Source organism: Tyto alba, unplaced genomic scaffold (genome assembly GCF_018691265.1).
Source record: "Tyto alba isolate M040663 unplaced genomic scaffold, T.alba_DEE_v4.0 Super-Scaffold_1000006, whole genome shotgun sequence".
NCBI classification, from domain to species: domain Eukaryota; kingdom Metazoa; phylum Chordata; class Aves; order Strigiformes; family Tytonidae; genus Tyto; species Tyto alba.
In genome coordinates this window covers 31526375-31542222 of record NW_024881272.1, presented here as the reverse complement: position 1 = coordinate 31542222, position 15848 = coordinate 31526375, and the positions used below count along the sequence as shown (strand labels likewise).

At 37.4% G+C, this 15848-nt stretch overlaps 1 protein-coding gene across 8 annotated transcripts in view; it reads right to left on the bottom strand.

Moving 5' to 3' along the window:
* The window catches only part of FGGY (FGGY carbohydrate kinase domain containing), a 325810-nt gene that overhangs the window by 85586 nt on the left and 224376 nt on the right, over positions 1-15848 (bottom strand). For all 8 annotated transcript variants that reach the window (XM_033008779.2, XM_033008783.2, XM_042807464.1 and 5 more), the window contains one exon: positions 4108-4223. In XM_033008779.2, coding sequence (XP_032864670.1) covers positions 4108-4223 — 116 coding nt within the window. The remainder of the gene's footprint in view (positions 1-4107; positions 4224-15848) is intronic.

Genomic DNA, 15848 nt, shown 5'->3' with positions numbered 1-15848 from the left:
ACACGATCTAGAAGAACAATAAAACCTATTCTGCAGTACCTGCAATGCTCTCTCAGACAAAGGCGCCATCTTCAACCAAAAAAGGACCCGGCATAAAATATTACCATTCAATAAAAAATCATTATTTGGTCCCTTAAGTAGCCCCTGAAGTAGAAGGCTGTGGTGAAAATTTATCAGGCATTTTCCTCCAAATGGAATATATGCTTCAGTACCCTAAGAGGTCCATAGTACATCAAATTTTAACGGAATTGTTAATGTCTTTCTAGGTTTTATAATACCACAAAGAGATACTCATCATGTGCTTTCACCACAGCAGATAAATGCTAATGCCTGTAGTACACAACACTTTCATAGTGGGTTTGAACACAAGCTATCTTCTACTCTCTTGGTGGGCAAATTAATGGGATCAATAAATTTTGTAGTATCTCCAGATAACACTCTTTACCTTCACAAACGTGATCAGTAAATTCACAGTGTGCAGAAGGGACCACAAACAACTTATGTGGATTCCCTGAAAGGTTAGGCTGCTCTGAGAAATGTAAAATGTCAAAGGCCTGGCAATTTTCATACGTGAACCCGCGCCTTGATGTGGGAAAGCTTTGTGGAAGATCCTAAAGGTCAGATGTGAGGGTCTCCCCTTATCAACAAGGTCATGTGTTAAGTTAAACTGAAACTAAGAGCAGTGTACTACCTGGAACAACAAGCACTACTCTGATTACAGTAAATATATTTTTTAAAGGGCAAGACATTTTAAAAGTGATGTTTTAAAGTGTATTTATCAGAATAAAGAAATATGTAAATTAAATAAGTTTTTCTCGAGGAAATTTCCATAAATATTTTTAGTGTCATGAAAGTTAAAGCTACTTCAAAAAAATGTCTAGTAATAACTAATTATCTATAGTTCCCTCTGACTGGAAAAATAATAATTTCACTAGAGATGTACAAACCCACATAGCTTTTCTGCCTATTTTGAACTGGTAAACTATGTATTTACTTTCATTACAGTAAGAAAATTTTGCTAATTTTATCTTGTGACATTTTGCTTTGTTTAGAAAGAAATGATGATTCAGATCCTGCTAATCTTTTAGGAGAGGTATGTGAGAAAAATAGTATTATCTTTCTTTACAAGAGGAACGTGCAAGCATTAATATACATCCTTGTATTTGAGCTAAACAAACCTTGAGCAGACATACACGGACTTGGACAAGCTTGAGAACAGAAAAGGAAATTCCACTAGAATTACTTCAGACTTCTTAGGTTTTTGGTTTTGTTTTCATTTTAGGAGGAGTTTTTGACCATGTACAATCTCCCCTCAACCTACTCCTACCTAAGTTATCTGGCAATTTTGAGTTCCTTAATCTGCAAGCCAACAAAGTCCACTGCTTCAAATTCTTTTCTGTCAGCCGTAGCACGCTATGATGTGCCTCCTGGAAGCACATGCTCTGACTGTTTGTCCATATGAGTTACTTAAACAAATTGCCTTCCTTTTGTATAATGTGCTGAAGCTAACGGCAGCTGAGACTGTTCACTTATGGCACAGCACCCTGAAGCAATATTATAAATATAGCTTGAGTTGAGTGTGAGGTGTGATCCTGTGTTCGTTGTGCTCAGTGTAACATTTGTGGGCTCCTGGGAAGAGGCCACCTACTCCAGCACCTTGGGAGTTGGTAGGAAGGAGTCTTCCACTATACAAGACCATTCCTGCTGCAGTTTGACCAGTGCTGCTCGAGTGACTGAAGGGCACTTTCCTGATAGGTGGATCTACGCTGTCCTGATTAATTTAAATTAAGTAAAGGAAATCTGGGCTTATTCAGAGTGCTCTTCCCAAGTCCCACAAGACTCAACACTCATTAAAACAAGCAACCCCCCCAAACTTGCACTGGAATAATGTTACCATTCCCATTTTCCCATCTACAGGGACAGTGGTAAGATTAGGGGCGACAGAAAGGAAAGCACTTCCACAGCACACAACACAGACATCAGCACTGGTGGGCAGGCATGTGGCAGGGAGTGAGGTGCTTTGTTTTGGTGTCTTTTTGTCTCCTGAAGCTAAACCTTTCCAAGAGACTCCAACAAGAGCAGTTTAGAAGATAAACTCAAAGGAATGAAGGAGTAGCTGCTATCTGGTTTCCACATTCGTACAGACAGCTCCTTACTCCCTATTCATAGACACATAAATGAAGGTCACTGTCCTGCTTACTTTGTGATTTTATCACACAGCTAAATATAATGAATGTAACACCTTCCTTTTTACAAAATTCAAGGTTAGACAAATGGTCATGGAAATAAGCATATATTCTACCTAAGGCCAGTTTTCAGCATTATTATGCAAAACAAAAAGTGTCTTATACTTTGGATACACCTACGGTAATCAGCCCAAGAATCTGAAAATCAAAGGATTTCTCAAGATGAGTAAAAGTATGTGCTCTTCAGAAGCTTCAAGTTCTAGCCTACAGTTTGGTGCAATTCTGGAGGTCAGATTCTGAGATTCTGCTTCTGCAATTCCAGCTGAGATGCACCCAGGTATTCAATGGTTTGTTTCTTGAAAATAAATACAATTGCCCAGAGAACTAGACACATTCCCCATTAACTCAGGAAAACATTTCTGTCTTGCAAGAAATGTCTATCAACAGAAGTTAATTTACTGATTTATTTTGTAAACACTGTGTTTTAACAAAAATGCAAGCCTGATACTGGAAATTAATGATTTTTGCCTTGCTAAATGTTGAGCCATATACAGATTAGTTTTATGAGGCTTCCATCACAACAAAAGGCCCTTTTTATTAATGGCTACTTTATCATTTAAAACATGTATGTTTAGTTACTTAAAATGGCAAATTGCTTTGCACTGTCCTTGAAGTGCATTGCATAAATATTGTATTAAAGCCTTAGCTTACACTTCATAAATAATTTATTTTTAAAACACTCTTCCATGAGACCACCAGCTGCCGAGATGTTCAATTTTCTGGTAAAAACATGTATTTATTGCAAGTCTTATTTTAACTTGTTGAAGATTTGCTAACAGCCACATGTGATAGATGTTTTAAGAATTGCATTCAAACTAAAACCTCAGAAAGCTAAAAGCCTAATACTCCTAGTAGGTTTATACCTTTGCAGAAGCAGTTTCAGTTGAAGGAAGAAAAGCTGAAATCTATTAAAGGAAGCTTTCAAGTACAATTATCTGAAAACCTGAAAATGACATAGTATATTTTGTGATCATCAGAAAGTTTATAGATTTCATTACATTTCATTTTACTACAGTCCTCTTTATGCCATTTCCATTTCATGTTCCTGCATTTAAACTGCTGTACAAACTTGTTCAAAGTGCTAGACATTAAAAAAAAAAATCAAAGGAAATTTCAGATAATTAACTTTGATGAATGAGCATATTTTAATTCATGTCTGGTAATATTCTTGTTAATGACATGTCTGCTTAGGACATCCATTAAAAGTCCATTAACTTAACAGGGAAAGTCTAATAAAGTTATCCTGGAAATTTTCTGGTATATTAACATTATGGACTTTTAATGAATATCTGCTGTAGGAATTGCTATTAGCAAGGCTACCATTCTAATTAAACATAGGCTCTAAGAGAGTGAAAAAAACAGTATGAAGATAATAACAAGCAGAAGTAGCACTTTTTTTGAAAATTACTATAAGGGAAATTGGTACAGGTTGCAAGACATGCTATCAGTAACAGCTATAAATTACTACATTGTGGATATTTTTTTTGTAGCCTGCCACCCAATATACCCATATCAGGTACTTCCTTCATGTAATCAACTGCTGAGGCTCCCATTTACTCCTGTATTGTTGAGACTGAGCAGTACTGAAAGGCTAGCTAGGCCTTTCAGAAGGGTGGAAGATACAAAATTTAAACACAGTTTTTCATGACAACACAAAGTAAAAAGACTGCTTAGGAAAGCTGTTACCTAGGGCAACCAGCCTTGTTATCAACCCATCTGAAGCTTTATCAAGTCCTGATACATTTCTGCTGGCATTCACAGTAATAGAGCAAAAGATCGTTTTATATATATAGATCTTTTTATATATACATGTATATATCTTTTTATGTATATGTATAAAACAAAACAACCCCTGATATACCTATTTTTTCATACTTATCCTTCACCAGATCTTCCAAACCAATCATTTTCCAGAAACTGTCATCCCAACCTCCATCTGAAGTGTATGTCCACTTGCACACTACTGTACAGAGTGACCTAGAAAAGAGACAATATAGGCACAGAATCAGGAAACTTAACACATTTGGTTTTAAACTTGTGACTAGAAAGAAGTTTGTGTAAAATGATCTCTTCATTCACTGGTCAAAAATTCCAAGCATAATGCTAACTTTAAAAAAAAAAATTGGTTACTGTTTGGAGTACACGTCTTGAGACACCTTAAAAGGACCTTATGTTTAAGATTCTCCTCTGCTGAAACAACTCCTGGGCTGGCCACTTCATTGCATAAATCAGTCAAATAACAGGCCACACATATGCCCAGAAGACAGCATAGCGTGAATATAACAGCCTCTTCAGCAAGCAGCTCAGAGAAAGATTCCTGCTTCTCTAGGCTGTACCTAAATAGCAATGTTTTGCACAGAGTATGTCCTTAGAAAAACTTTCTATTAGTTACGTTCAAGTTGAATTACAATTTATAGAAGATAATGTATGCACTGATAATTAGGTTAAATGGTACTGCTTCAACACCTGCAGGTACAAAATGCCTTTATCAGGTGAATGTGTACAAGCAAAACTGCACCCAGCTACCAGAGCTACTGCATAGCATGTGTTCAAGTACCACTGTCATTAGGTCTTTCAGCAGAAGCTGATGACAATTCAGTGACATGCTGAAACAGCATTAGCCATGAAGCAACTGAGTGCAATATTAAGTTCTTCTTTCAAGTCTCATTCCAGATAAGCTGATGCTGATCATCGCTGTGACAGTACGACATCACTAGGACAGACTACAGAAGCAGAATATAAACAAAAGAGAAAAGCACTTGCAGAAACATCTGTCATAACAAACAGAATGTTTTTCTCCTAAAATGATCACTATCCCAACCTCTTACTCCCCCCAAAACATGAATAACGTTCCTGAAGATTTAGTGTTACACACTGTTTTCTGTCTGAACACTAAGAATCATCTCAGAAAATATGTATTAAATTGTGCTTGAAAAGTCCAAAAACTAAAAGGTATTTTAAATGCTAAATACCACTGAAAATTTCAGCTGCCTGTAGTCTTGGGAATACTACTGTACCATCAAGTGCAAGGCATCTTGGATAGAACATCTCAGGGAAACACACCATCATAGCTGTTCTCAAAGAGAAAGCCCTTTCAGAGATGGTTTTTCTTTCATGTCTTACAAGACAGCTTATTTGTGACTAATTTTTAGCCAAGGTGAGATTTCACAGACATATTCTTTTTATTAGGATGTTACAATTTGATCATGTATCTTCAAAGCAAAATTAATTTTACTGAAGCATTTGACTTTATCTTGTGGTTTTGCATAAGTAAAATCCAAACAAAATTCCTGTCTACAAAAAGTATTTTTTGAGTTAAAGTAAACCTTTCCGTTCATCCAAGTGAACTACCTAGGGACCTAAATAAGGAGAATTAAACTGTAAGTCTTATTATTGTATTACATATTGTTACTTTTCTTACCACAACTCCTAGGAAAACCGAGCACTGGACAATGACCCCACCATCTACAGCTGAAGAAAGAAGGAAGATTGCTGACTTCAATAGACTTAAATATAAGACAGCAACATAGCTGATAGTCAGATACAGTGAGGTGGTCTCAAAGAATGTCACACATATCAGCACCTATAACCCATCCCTATAAAACACCATCAAACCCAATCAGATACTCAAAATACTAAGTATTCAGTCAAAGGGAAATACAAAACTTCACATAAAATACTGGCTGCTAGTATAGATCCCATTGCAGTTTCCCTATCTAGGAAAAGTATAGCATTTTATTTTACAGTTGTAGCATAAAGCATGCAGTAAATACTAAAGAATCTGGTCTTTTTGAAAAAGATGCCACTTAGGGAATGGATTCTGTTACCTTCAAGCTTGACAAACTTCCTTGTCATAGTATCCCGTTCATTTATATAGAAATACCTCACAAACAAGGCAACAACGAGTGCCCCCCCTCCATTAAAACATAGTAACAGAAACTAGAAAGAAATCAACAAACAGAAAAGGAGAAGCTATTTTTACTTAATATTTACAAATCAAAGCTAAGGCTTCTACTCACTGATACTGTACACACAGTAAAGTCAAATAAGAACAGGAAGAGCCTTTCCACACAGCTGGAAAACTATCTGGAACTCAGTTTCATCTTGTTTTGGGGGTTTACAATGAGAACCAAGAACGTACAAGTGAAGGCAGGATTCTCACAGGGTGGGACAGCTAAAGGCCCTATCCTCAGTGTAAATCCTCTAATGTGACACGGGGCAGAAAACCAGATGATTATATGGACTCCCCGTACTTGTATTTTCTCATCCAGGACAGAAATTTATATTTTAAATGCATCATTTTTCACTTCATTCTGTTCTTTGGAGTGACCATGTTTTTACAACCAGAGGACTGATGATGTTCATTTGGAATGTTGCTGTTTAACAAGGTGCATTGCTTGCCCTTTGCAATGAGAGAATTTATTAACATCACACATTTTGGGGAAAAAAAAAGAAATAGAGATAACTATTTAGATCTTTATAAATACTGTGGAGATTATTTCAGGATTACTCTTCAAAAAAATTTTAAAACACATATACACCATTTAAAAAAAAAAAACAAAAACAACAACAACAACAACAGCAATAACAACAAGACAACAAAAACCCAACGGTTTAAGAATAGATCAGACGATTACAATTCAGTGTCTGGTTTGAAAACAGAAAAGCACATGACCTGTAACTACAGCAATTACAATGTTGATATAAGAAATTCCAATTTCCAAGGATTTAAAAGCCAGTCATGGAAATCTAATTAGGACCTTTGACAAAAACTGGGTGAATAAATAAATTCTAGGCTGAAGAAAATACTGGGAAAAAAATAAACATTTTCTCCAAATAAGCTCAAACCTCTCATTAAAAGGGAAAAAAAAAGACAGTGTATTTGAAATAAAGATCATTTCATCACTTTAGGAAAAATTTAAAGAGTGAAACAGTAAATCATCAAGCCTTCCCAAATATGGTAAATACCAAATCATAACAAATTACCATCAGAACCGAACATGTATTTTTCTAATTAGATCAATGCTATGAACTACTGCCACACCCTGAAAAATGCTCTAAGGATGACAGCTAAATGTCATGGCTCCCCACTTTCAAAGATCACAAAGCAACTCACTCTGAGTCTTCATGCTTATCCAAGGAGAAACCAGAGCCACCTTGCTGGACTCTAAAGAGCATGTTTTAAACAGGGGCCAATTCTTCTATACAGCTCCCGCTGAGGAACACCACGTCACATCTACAGGCCCACTGACAGTGTGAACAGGCCAGACCAGCCCTTGCCAATCCACTGAGTTCCAGTGTATTGGAGCTCTCTTACTGGATATGGCTGGACTGAACATACTCTACAGTGAAATGGTAATGGGGCTCTGAGCATTTTCATCCTGCTTATGTAGATTTATAAATGCAAAATGCTTACAGAAAAGGGATAAATAGATTAATTCTGGTAAAATTTTTAATACAATATCGAAAACATGAAGTGCAAAGGACACCTCTTCCCAAATGAATTAACTGGCAGATCTGTAAGTGGAAGGTTCTGATATAAAAATCAACCTCAGATCTAAGCTAAAACACTAACCCATTCTGTGGGTTGGTTTTTATTTTCATGGCCACAACAAGAACCTCAAAACACTTGTTCTAAGTGCAGTCTGAGCATTTACACTTCTCTGGGATTTAAACTCCTTATTCTACTATTGCCACCACTCAATCGCCACCTAAAAAGTACATGTTTAATTGAACAACATAGTATTATAAAACCCCTTAATATCTAAGAGAAAGTATTATACTGCAGAAAGGCATTCTGGTCTCCTAGATAATAGTTAAGAAAAAAGGATTTCTTTGAGATGCCTGTAATGACAGATTAATTTCACTACATGCTTCAAAAGAACCTGGATGAGTTGAACTCAAATCCCTGCCACTTACCTAATGAGGTGCTTTAATAATTAAACACAGCTGCTCAATTTGTATATCCTAAAGAGCTGTATGCACATGTAGATAGAGCAGTTTGTTCATGGTTTTTCGCCTTTGAATACCAATGGCATCAATATATATTAGCTTTATGGACAATTGCTCAGAAATTCTCCTCCAGAGTATCACCCTGAGAAAGCGATAGCATGACTTGTAACTTGGAAAATCTGTATCCAGAAAGACATTATGGTAAGGAGGAAAGCAAAGAACCAAATCATTACACCTACAAAGAAAGAATCAACTACTAGAAAACTTTGTATTTCACAGCAATTCCTAAATTGTATGAGATGAAAGGCAGGCATTAAACAGAAACAGTACTGATATTCACTGTGGTGTATTCCCTTTTTCTGAACTACTTGCCAGTATTGACTCAATTATTTGGTCATAAACACCAGACTTTCACTAGCTGAAGCTGGATGAACCAGATGGATAGAAGCAAATGTTCCCCTTACTTTACTACCAGGATCAACTGGGTTCAAAGGTGCTGAGTTAATAGGCAGTCATCTAGGCAACTGCCTAATCTAATGCAGGACTTGAGAAGACATGGTGCGGAACCCCTCAGTAGCATAGGCCATATTTAGCTAGGCTGAAATACCATGAATTTGAAAACTGTTTTCCTCAAGCATATTCCAAATACAATGAAATGAAAGATTTCCTTTCTCTGTTCAGAACAAAAAGTTTTACTTAGAATACTCCTACTGAAAAAAAACAATCCCTCTGCATGGAAAATTTTTATTTTATTTAAACCAGATTTTCAACAGGAACATGATTATGTTTAGAGTTTCTTACAAGTTCTAGTCTAAAAAGAACTATAGGATCCTACTTGCATCCAACAGCCTCAAGAAAAAAAAAAAAATCCCTGCCACATTCATTACAAAGTAGATTTGGCTGGGCACAGCATATTACACAAGCCTTTCTATTACTGTCTGGCTCTTGAGTTTTTGCACATCTCTTGCAAAAACTGACTGTCAATGTGCTGAAGCCCTGTATGACCAGAATCTCAGCATTCTGAAAAACCCACCAGCAGTACGTCCTCATAAGAAAACCATGAAGTTCAGGGAGTCTGTAGTGATTGAACACACATTGATATTTCCCAAAATGCTGTCTAGAAGCAACTATTTGCCTCCACTAACCTTCAAAAGGATCCAGGGCAACAAGACTCGTGGCCACAGCAACTCAAGTGCTCAAAGTTAATTGATATGTGGCTCTTCCCACATTGTCTACCCGTTCTGAGTATTATCTCTCACTCTGTTGTACTTCCTGGAGAGAAGGTAATCAGATACACTCATATGAAAATGGGAAATACTGTATGGTCTTATGTTATCTGCATAAAAATATTTCTAAAAGATAAAGGTCACAAAAATCTTCTCCACACCTACTTAAGAGTTGCCACAGCTTTATTTATGATTTGATCTGTTCTTTGCTGACACCATCTCCCACACTCCAGAAGGGATAAAGCAAGCAAAGGCATGACTCTCAACTCTGCAGGGATTCTGTCCTATCTCAGAGAATACTTGCTGGTTTTGACAACAAAACAGTTTGGGGCATATTCTATAACTGCAGCAGTCTTCTGGAAGTCGCCCTAATTTTGAGTATAGTTTATTATAAAACTCCTATTAACAAGGATAGTTCCTAAAAGAAAGGGGGTTTCCCTAAAAAGTGACCCCATAAGGTATTTACACATGACTTTCCATTCAAGAGGGTTGGTACAATACTAGTTAGCCTGGAAAATGGGTCAGATGGCAGCTTTAAAGGCAGAGTACTGTGTCTCGACCATCCTGAAGTGAATGGAAGCTTTGCTCTTGATTCCAAAGCAGAAGGATCTGCTTAATTCATCCTAACTGTTCAGAACTGATTTAAAACTCATTAACATAATTAATTTTGCAGACATCATTAACAGTGTAACAGTTTAATCACAAAATACGTTCAATGGATCACTTCCATGAAAAACGTCCTTGCAACCAGGCTGTCATAATGAGAGTGACTTGGTGGTCATGAACTAAACCCAAGTGCACCTGCTGAAGACTGCACCAAAGCTAAGCCCCCCAGAAACTAGGGTAGGGTAGAATTAAGTCCCCAAAGAAATAGCATGCAGTAGGATAAAGTAGCTTTCTGTGGTCTGTTGCCCAGATTTATTTAAAGCTACAAAGAATCAAGAACTGAGAAAGCTGTATGACATTCTGAAGGCAAGAAGGAGACCTGAAACAATGGAGTGTGACTGTCACAACATCAAACATGTTTTTCCTTTTGTTCTGCAAACTACAAATTTAAAACAGATTTTGGATTAAAATTGAAAACCAGGGTTTAGGTTCTGTTCAAGTGAACTTCTCCACATACTGACATCTGGACCAAGCTGTTAATGCCCTCCCAAATTATGCACCCCACAGTCTTGAGGCTTTTTACAAAAATGAGCAATTCACCGCTCTAACGGAGTCACAGATCTGACTGTGGTTTTTGCAAAAATGTTCCAGACAAAAAATTAAGACACAGCACACATACTCCCATCATCCAAACTTTATGTTAAACAGAACAGGGCACTGGTACTGCCAGATCCTGAAATACAACAGAAGTTATCAGAAAGCAACAGGAAACGTAATTATTCTCTGCTCGATTATGGCTAATGCCATGTAAGTTAATACCTGACCTTTGAAATAGAACCAGATTATTAGATCCACTTACACAGCTGGTATTTATACCTGTCACACCAATGTCGCTGCCTGCCTGGTATATTTGGCTGCTTTGGGGGAAATAGGAAAAGAAGAGGGCAATTTGTCATAAGAGAATACTTGTCAGGTAATAGGAGAAAAAATGTGACACCCAGTCATTCAGGTTTGAAACATATAAAACATATGAGATGCTGCCCATGTTAAGCGTTTGCTAAGAAGAATCAAAGCATGGTGGGTCGAGCTCACAGCGGCGTAAGAAGAGCTGCACCTGCTGTCACTCAGCTACTACAGTAGATCTCTCGGGCAGATTAGTTTGAAACCACAGGGCCAAGTAAGTCTGGGTGTGCTCTATTTCACATACACTGTCTGCATTTTACTCATTTCACCTATTCAACAGCTCTTTAATTGCATGTACACAAACCAAAACATGTCAGGGTCTGTTCCATCCACCCAACAGTGCAAATCCCAAGATCCTAATATTTACAACACACCACATTTTATTATTAGTGCCTTTGACCCAAAGCCTCTGAAATTCCTGCCTGCCCACACCCATTGTCTTAGTACAGCAGTACAATACGACTCTTGCCTGAATAGGGTTTTCTTCTTCTAACAAAACATTAAACATGCCAAACAAAAAAGACAGGTGGGGAAGCCTGTTTGGGACAACTAGCAGACACGTACCAGTTGCACTCAGAGGCCTTGACTTTCAGTGTTTGCATGTCTGAGGACTTAAACTGAGCCAATAAAGATAGCAAGGCAATTACGGTAATCAGCGTTAGCGATTCTACTAGCTTCAACCTTTCTATGCTCTGGATAACACGTATTTGTCATAAATAATAAAAAGTAGTCTGACTGCCATTTAGATTTTTTTAAAGTGTTAAATACCACAGCAAAAGCAAAGCTTTCTCTCCACTTTGAAATCCTCACTAAAACTGTGAAGAAGAAACAAAAGTATATATCTAAAACTCTTGGATGAATTTCCTTTTGTATGATGCAGTAAAATGTCAATATTTGTTAACATTACAATCAATGGCAACTTTGTCATATTTCATGGGTAAAATAGGATTAAACTCCCAATCTCAAAATTATTTGGATTTATTTTTTTTAAAGTCTTCATTATCTCATTTTAAAAATCATCAGTATTGAAGTCACCATGAGAAAAACTGAATCTCAGAAGATAGCTCTTCAGTTTCAAAAAATAAAGTTTTAGTAGATAAGATTTCTTTTTACTACAAGTATGTAAGTTTAGTAGAAGATACCAACCCACAATGTCACCAACCCAAAGGACAGTAAACAGCTCGTGCCCTATACACTGGATACACTGAAGCTAATGATGATAATGATATTTGACTACATTTCCAGAACCTTTCAAGCCTAATTTTTTTTTTGTTGTTGCAAAAAAAAAATATATATATTTAACTACTACATTTGGCCCAAAGATTTTACAGGTTTTCTTTAAAATCTGTGATCAGAGTACTTGTTTGACAAGATACACTATTCCCTCCATTTTTTGTCTGAACACTGCTGACTCAGAGAACTTGCACAGTCCTAAGACTCCTTCACAGTCAACAAGACTAAATTTTGGGTTAAACATTTGTGAGCTTGTACTCAGCAGCTCTGTTTGCCTCACATCTGGGTAGTCAGAAGTCTCACTGGACTGGTGACACAGCTTTTATTTAAATATGTGAAACAGGTCTCAATTCCTCTACCGTAGGAAGGTTCCTCCTATCATAAATCTCCCTGTCAAAGCACAGCCCATGGAAGAGTAATGTACTCTTACCTAAAAGAGGAAGGCTCTTAGTGAAGAGCAGCTACATCACAGCCCTTGAGGGACTGGTATCCACCAAAGCTCTGACCAACAGACATAGGCATTATACCACTACTTCAAAACTTACCAGACAAGGAAATGCACGGGACTGTAAGAAGTAACGGGGTTTGTCCACTTTCCACTGACGTGAAATAGAGAGTTTCTCTTTTGAACTTGTGAGGTATTAGATCAGACTCCATCACTGCTCAGGGAAGCCTACGCTACAGATCCAAACACAAAAATGGTCCCTACGCCTCAAAGGGCAGAAGTGCCAAGGCAGGCAAAACAGCCAGATCTGGACGTGACTGCTTTTCTCATGCAGTAAGCAGGAGCTCCAACTCTGGCAAAGGTCACACCACATGAAGAGAGGCACTGGCTAAGCACGTTTCACAAATATTGTCTCCAGGCTCACTTGCTGGCCAGCACCATTTCAGTATTATATAAGTTCTCCACAATAGGCAGGAAGAAAATACCAAAAAACAGTTCCTTGTACAATGATAACATAGCTTCCTTGCAGGTTTTCTCCAGGACCTCAACAAGAGGGGGCATTTCAAGGCAGATGTATTAGCATGGGCTTTGAGGTCTTTTGTCAGGATACAGCATGTAGAAGCAGGACTCTTGACTCTTCTGAACATACACCACCATGCATGCATGTTAAAGTCCTACTCACAGCCCTTAGCAACAATTAGCAGGGAAGAAAGTGTCTCAGTTAGTAAATCAAAAAGTTAGAATTATTTCTGTAAAGGGGAAAAAGGAGTAATTAACTCCAACCTTGCTCTAGTATTTGGTGTTCATGCTGTAACACTTAAGAGGTTTTTGGCTGGCTTTTTAAATCACAGAATTTTCTAAGCAAATATGTTGCTTATTTAAAGGGATAGATTTTATTGTATGAAAAATACAATTCACATTTGCAATTTTCTACACCCACATCTATAATTAATACCCTCTGATTACAGCCACTCCCTGACAAGATTCCATGTTATATTTAAACCCTGGGTGCCACTTTGAAAGAAAAAAAAAGAACAATAGGATCATTTTCAAAGACTACATAGCAGCACAAGGTTTCAAAGAAGCACAGTGCTTTAAACCCTGTTATCAACCTACTGACCACCCTAACCAGAGTTAAGAGTGACCTCCAATTACCACCACAATCAGCACAGAAGTCTCTTGAGAAATATAAAGTGTAGATGTTTCCTGTACTCCAGAAGAGGTATGAGACTGGTGTTGTATTATACAGATAGACCTCAAACTTAATGACAGACTGTTGGGAAAACCACTTCTTTGACACTCAGACTCTAAGGATCAACACACATAAATAAAATGCTATGTTGGATAAGGTACCTTAAAAATGTAACTTTTGTACATCTTGCCAGAGATGTGAAAGTATGCATTTGATATATGAGTATTGTAAGAAAACTGGCATGTTTTACTTTTTCATAAATACACACACACACATACTTATATACATACAGATATTTACTTTGGATTGGGAGAATGTACTTGTCTGTAGTTGTTTGCTATAATCTATTTAAACCTGTCCTTTAAAAAATACAAATAAATGCACCAAACACTGCAATTGTCCAAAAAGTCATATAACAAAAGGTGAATCATACTAACTTACAATGAGATGATGTTTCTTTTACTATTTGTAACAGCGTCCAATCGGGGGAAAAAAAAAAAAAAAAAAAGAACTGTGTTTCTCTTTAGGAACACCTATCAAAAGATTTTAAGACTTAGCCTCTTAAATTCAGTTTTCCTAGAAGAAGTTCTGTCATCAGACCTGAAGGGAACCACCCATTTCAAGTGCAACACATCAAGTCAGATCAATCCCTTGTGTACATCTAATAATTTCAGTGGATATATACTGGGGATGTATTTAACTAAACATGTTGAGTTGGACCAGAAAGTACAAAATAAGAATATTTTATCCACCCACATACGCCTCACCATGTCATGAGGCAAGGGGAAGCAAACAGTCAGCAGATTGCTTGCTTTTTTATTAATTTCATTCTGTATTATATTACAGACACCCAACCAAGATTCAAGCCCATTGTCTTCGGCATTGTTGAAAAACACATAATGAGACACAGTCCTAGACACAAAAATGTATTGTCTAGACAAATCAGACATAGCATGTGGGATTGGAAATATTAATCCATTCCCTTAAAAGATGGCAAACAGAGGCAAAAGAAACTGAGTGACTTGGCCAAGGGTCAAAGAGTAAACTTCATTCAGACCCCGAAATTGAATCTTGAACTTCAGAGACTCTGTCTAGAGACCCGGGCAGAAAGACACCATTCAGAACTTGTGATGCTGAACATACTAAAAATCTTCCTATGCACAGCTACAATCTAAATCTTTAAATATGAGAGTAAGAAGAAGAGTGCACATATACAAAATCAAATCACTGGAAGTTTAAAAAGCTTAATAAGCAGAGAAGAGGTTACAAAAATCAACCAAAAATGGCAAGGCAAATGAAAAGCAAAACTGGAAATAAAGCCCACATACCTAGCCACTCCAGTCCGGCAGCCTGCCCTCTGGACATAGCTCCTGCCATTATGCAACATCAGCAGTGTTTCAGTACAATTTATTCAGAAAAATATACTCTTTCAAGCAAACTACTCTGCAATAGGAAGTCAAATTTCTATTTCAATTAAGAGATTGTATTCAAAAAACATTATCTTCTCCAATTACCTTCTTCAAGCAGTAAAAACTATTACAGAATTAAAACTGAAAGTATCGGTATACAGAGTGAGAATACAGCTTTCCTCTGGAAGTCTAACCTTGAGCAAATTTACCATAGTTCAAGGATTCACCAAACACCCAATGAAGTCAGTCAAAAGACTAAGCAAAGACTACATGTAGCTGAGAAAAGGGAAGTCAGGTTTCAGGCAAGCTCCCTCATCACCATATGGCTTTTGATAGAGTGAGATTACTCCCTTCAGCAACAAATTTCTCCCGGTACAATAATGGCAGCACACCGCTACTCACATCCACACACGCATCACCTAACACCTCTGTCAGTACCAGTCTGTGCTTCAGCCGCTGGCCCTCACACGGCCGCATGTATCCTCACATCTCTTAGCTGTGTTACAATCAACTGTATTATTCGACAGGGTTGGCATGAGAAGGGTGTAGGAAGATGACAGTTATTAGCTCCATGAC